The following is a 4,266-nucleotide window of genomic DNA, read 5'->3' as shown; positions in this document are numbered from 1 at the left end:
GTTGTACTAACGACCGTACCACAAGTGAGGCCATCGCACTCACTCGTAGTACATCCACACGCTTGTGGACGCTCCAAGACGTTCATCAGATGGCCATCTGATGAACAAGTGGCAGGCATCTTTACGGATCGATGCTGCCAGCTGATCCTTGGCTCGTATTTTCTGAGCCAAGGTAAACCTAGGATGACATCAAATTTGTCATCCAAATCCAGTACGATGAAATCATCATCATACTGTAAATCTCTTAACGTGTAGTGAAATTTCACTACGCGTTTCATTACTGTTATCGATGCGCCTGTCGCTAGACGCACCGTCATCCTCGTTGGAGGGATGTCGCGCTCAATATATTTGAGCCTACTACCCTCTAGTGACTGGCGACAAATAAAGTTATTCGACGCTCCGCAGTCCACTAGGGCTTTAAGTGACAAAGTATTTGTCACTTCTAACTTCAAAAAGATGAGGGACACCTCATCACCAGGTGCAGAGACGCATAATGATTGTGTGTCTGGAGCAACTTTAGTCAAGAGATTTGCAAATTCTCTTGAGGTTGCTGGATCAGTAGGGCGTTGCGCCCCTACTGACCCCGTCCGATTTTTGACGGTCCACCTCGCTGTTGCGATTTTGCAACAACGTCGGTCCCGGCACCGTTGCCCTTTTTGGCATACGGTCCAAAATTACGTTCAGTACCTTTCGGTGGTGGACGTGGGGAACTACACTAATGAGCATAGTGTCCCAATTTATGGCAGCGATGGCATTTCTGCAATCGCTTATTGTTCGGAAAGCGAGGTCTCTCGCTTTCGACGTAAGAAAGGTCCATGGGTTCTGGACCTCCTAACTCGTGTCGCCTTGGTGGACGATATGATGACGAACTAGCTTGAGCCTGTCTCAAGCTAAAGTCCTCCTGTTCCGCAACGGATATTGCTTCTTCAAGCGTATCCAGTTCCAAGCGGAACAGGTGGGTCTATACGGGACCATCCGTAAGACCTTGCATGAACACCGTAATCATGGTGTGCTCATGAACTGGGTAATTTGTAATGCAACTCGCTAATCGTATGTGCTGGGCAAATGCGTGAACATCACGCTTGCCTTGCTTGAGTTTCAGAAGCTCTGAACGAGCTCTGAACTCAGCCTTAGGCGGTTCAAATGTCTGTTTTGAGCCGGGATTAAAAGCCTCTAGCGACCCAAAGACATATGGGTCGCGCAACTTAAGGCCCAATGCCTAAGTTTTGGCACGACCTGTCAGATTTGATGGAGCGAATACGACTTTCATTTGCTCGTTGATGATGTGACACGCCCTTATGGCATCGTCCAACTCGACAAACCATCTCAAGAGGGAGTCTTCTTCGACTCCCCTATACTTAGAGATGTCAATCTTTAAAGTTTCGGGACGACGCGTTTGCGTCATCCCAGGTACAGGGTCTGTACCTGTTGTAGGCCCAACAGTTCCGCCTGTTGAGAGCCTTGCTGAATCAGCAAGGCTACTTTTTCCTTCATCTCGTCAAGTTCATGTTGTATGAACTTGGCGATGGTTGAATGGAGGGCATCTCTGTCTAAGTTTGACAGCAATGCCAGGATTGCATCGTTTCCTACGGTCGAACTCATTCGTTCAACCGCACTCCTTTCTATATCACTTAGAAAGGAGAAGCTTTCAGGGGGAACATGATGCGTATTCCCACTATCATCTATTATGTCCATGTTAGATGTGGGAAATGTGGTCCTTGGACGGACTACAAAGTGCTACCAGGTGTAACGGGGCACTATGACTTGTACTGTTTCAGTTCAAGTCCACTTCGCACTGCTTCAGTTGCGAGTGCTGCCCTACGTTAATTGACGTACACTGTACGTGCAGAGGAAGATTTCTCTTAAGGGAGTTAGCTTAAGAGGGTAAAGTAAAAACTGTATAGAATATTATGAAGTGTCTCTTGTTCTATCTTTGTAAATGCTAACTTAATTATAATCTAATACTAAACATGTAAATGAATTCTTATCTCTATCTTATCTGTGACTCTCTCTTTGATTACTCCTACAGCTGATTAGTCTGGAATAAATAGGTATAATGGTCTTTACCTATTTATGGATAAGATTCTGAATGTTACTATATAAAGTAATATCTTCCAAATATTATCTACCTTTTCGATAATATATTAATAAACAACCTTTAAGTGTTAATTTCATGTAACGATACACCCCGTTACAGCCACGCTCTACTTAGACACACACCCTAGCACTATGGGGGATTTCAGCTCAGGGCCTCCTTCGCGGGTTGGCAGGGCGGTTATCCATTGGTAGGTTGCTCATCTGCTTCTTAGCCTATCTCCGGCGCTCCGCAGATATCGATCTACGAACCTCCCGGTCCTAGTTTCCAGTGCTAAACCATTCGGCCACTGAGGTCGGTACACACCGTTACATAGAGCGTGGCTGCTATAGTAGCACCAGCCGAAAGCTGTCAAGTGTAATTCAATTTCGACATTTGATAATTCACTTAAGTAACCACGCAAAATAATACAGAAACCCCCGACAAAAGACGCTTTTAATATGACATGAATTGCGTTGCTTGAGAGCGTAAATCGGAAGCGAGGACATTTAATCTATTAAGGTTGTGTGTGTTTGCAAAAGTGTCAAATATTTTTTCTGATTACTTATTTTTGAAGATGAACTAATTGTTGGGTGTAAACGAAATGGGGTTACCCTTTTATCAAGTCTTTTCAAAGCAGTCGAGAAACCTCTAGCAGCACGCGGTAAGGAGTCTCGAAGACGCTGTGCTATTTAAGGATATTCAAGAGCTGTATTAAAGAACTTAATGAATTGATAAAGCCGCTAAGCATAATAAAAACCTTTTGAAAATGAAGTGACGCAAATAATTCCCTAGGCCTTGTGCAATGCCTCCGTGACGGCGTCCTTGTTTCCCACTGGTTTAGAAGAGACCATATCAACGAAGGCCTGCATATCGAGGATGCGTCGGAGGGATTCCACAAGATCTTGACCAGGTGGATCCGTCTTCACCTCGTTTAGTACCCTCAATACTTGCTCGCGTATTGCTATATCTTGGGCGGTGTCTCCTGACGCCTTTTCTAGAAGTTCTTTCCAGTAAAGGTTGTAGTATCGCAGCCATTGCAGAAGCGTCTCGGGATCAAGAATTTGGTCAGTGTTTTCACTAATTAACTTATTTAGATACAAGTGGGGCTCCAATTTGTCTTTTGAAAACCTTTCCAAATTTAAAAGGTCATTGACAAATGTTCCGTGAAGCTTCTCCACTATCTCTCCAGGAACAGCTCCAGCAACAGGCTCAAGAAACCATTCGTTCAGCTCTTCTTTCGACAGTATGCTATATGTTTCGACATAGTGTAGCACATTATACGGGAGCACCTCTTCCTCAAAGAAGTCGGATGGCAATGGTCGAAATTCTTCTGGCATCCATTTCGAGACGCTAGGGAGAAGATTCGCCAACACGCGTTGTCGGTCGTCAAGATCGAATTTGACTTGTTTTAATGCCCCAAAAAACGCGTCGGGGTTCTTTGCGATGATTTTACAAACGTTGTCGTTCCCGTTGTCGTCCGAAAGTCGCCGCATCAGCACTTGAAGCGTGACTTTTTTCGTGTTTGAATCGCTCGATTTTAGAAGAACAGCAGCTAATTCGTGGGCCTCGGTGGACTTTTCGAAATGAATAAGAAGGACGTTCGAGACCATTTCATTGTAGGCGTCTTTGTCGGCCTGACTAAAACGTGCGCGAGCACGCATTGTCGAAGTTAGCCACGAATCAAGTTGATGCAATTCGGTGGGCTTGTCGTTGAGATGGGGAAAAAAGTCTTTGAATGACTTTGTGAAAGATTCGAGCAAAGGCAGAGGTTCGATCCTCTCTTCTGCGACTGTAGAGTCACTTTGCCGCGGGCTTGTCGCAGATTTATCAACAGACGCGGGAACGAAACCCGTGGCGTTGCTGGCCGCAAAGGGACGAGAGAGAGCGCCGTCGTCTGGGCGCAGGAATTGCCCGTTGCTTACAAAAAGCACGCTGCAAGCCCCAATGGCACCGAGAAGCAGATTCATGAGGGCGTTTCGAGTGTCCGCGTGCCTCACCGCAATTGTGAATGTGATCCAAGTACGGACGTTCTCCCTTTGTGGAGACAATAAATCCTCTCGTGTTGAAGTTGCTAAAGCTAAAGCGCAGAACGGATCGCCTCATTGAGTTCAGACAAAGATCATTTGCAACATTGGCAAGAGGATCGGAGATGAGTGGCTACGAAACAAGTTTCGCGGTGTTCTGCAATC

The 4,266-nt window shown here is 45.6% G+C and overlaps 1 protein-coding gene across 1 annotated transcript; it reads right to left on the bottom strand.

The window, feature by feature from the left end:
- Nucleotides 1–2,865: 2,865 nt before the first annotated feature.
- Nucleotides 2,866–4,044, bottom strand: CCR75_005595 (uncharacterized protein; the record flags this gene model as incomplete). The annotated part of the gene is made up of 1 exon (XM_067963674.1): nt 2,866–4,044. The coding sequence occupies one exon, from the start codon at nt 4,042–4,044 to the stop codon at nt 2,866–2,868; it is 1,179 nt and encodes a 392-aa protein (XP_067823574.1).
- Nucleotides 4,045–4,266: the final 222 nt, after the last annotated feature.

Source organism: Bremia lactucae, linkage group LG13 (genome assembly GCF_004359215.1).
Source record: "Bremia lactucae strain SF5 linkage group LG13, whole genome shotgun sequence".
NCBI classification, from domain to species: domain Eukaryota; phylum Oomycota; class Peronosporomycetes; order Peronosporales; family Peronosporaceae; genus Bremia; species Bremia lactucae.
This window is presented reverse-complemented; position numbering and strand designations above follow the sequence as displayed.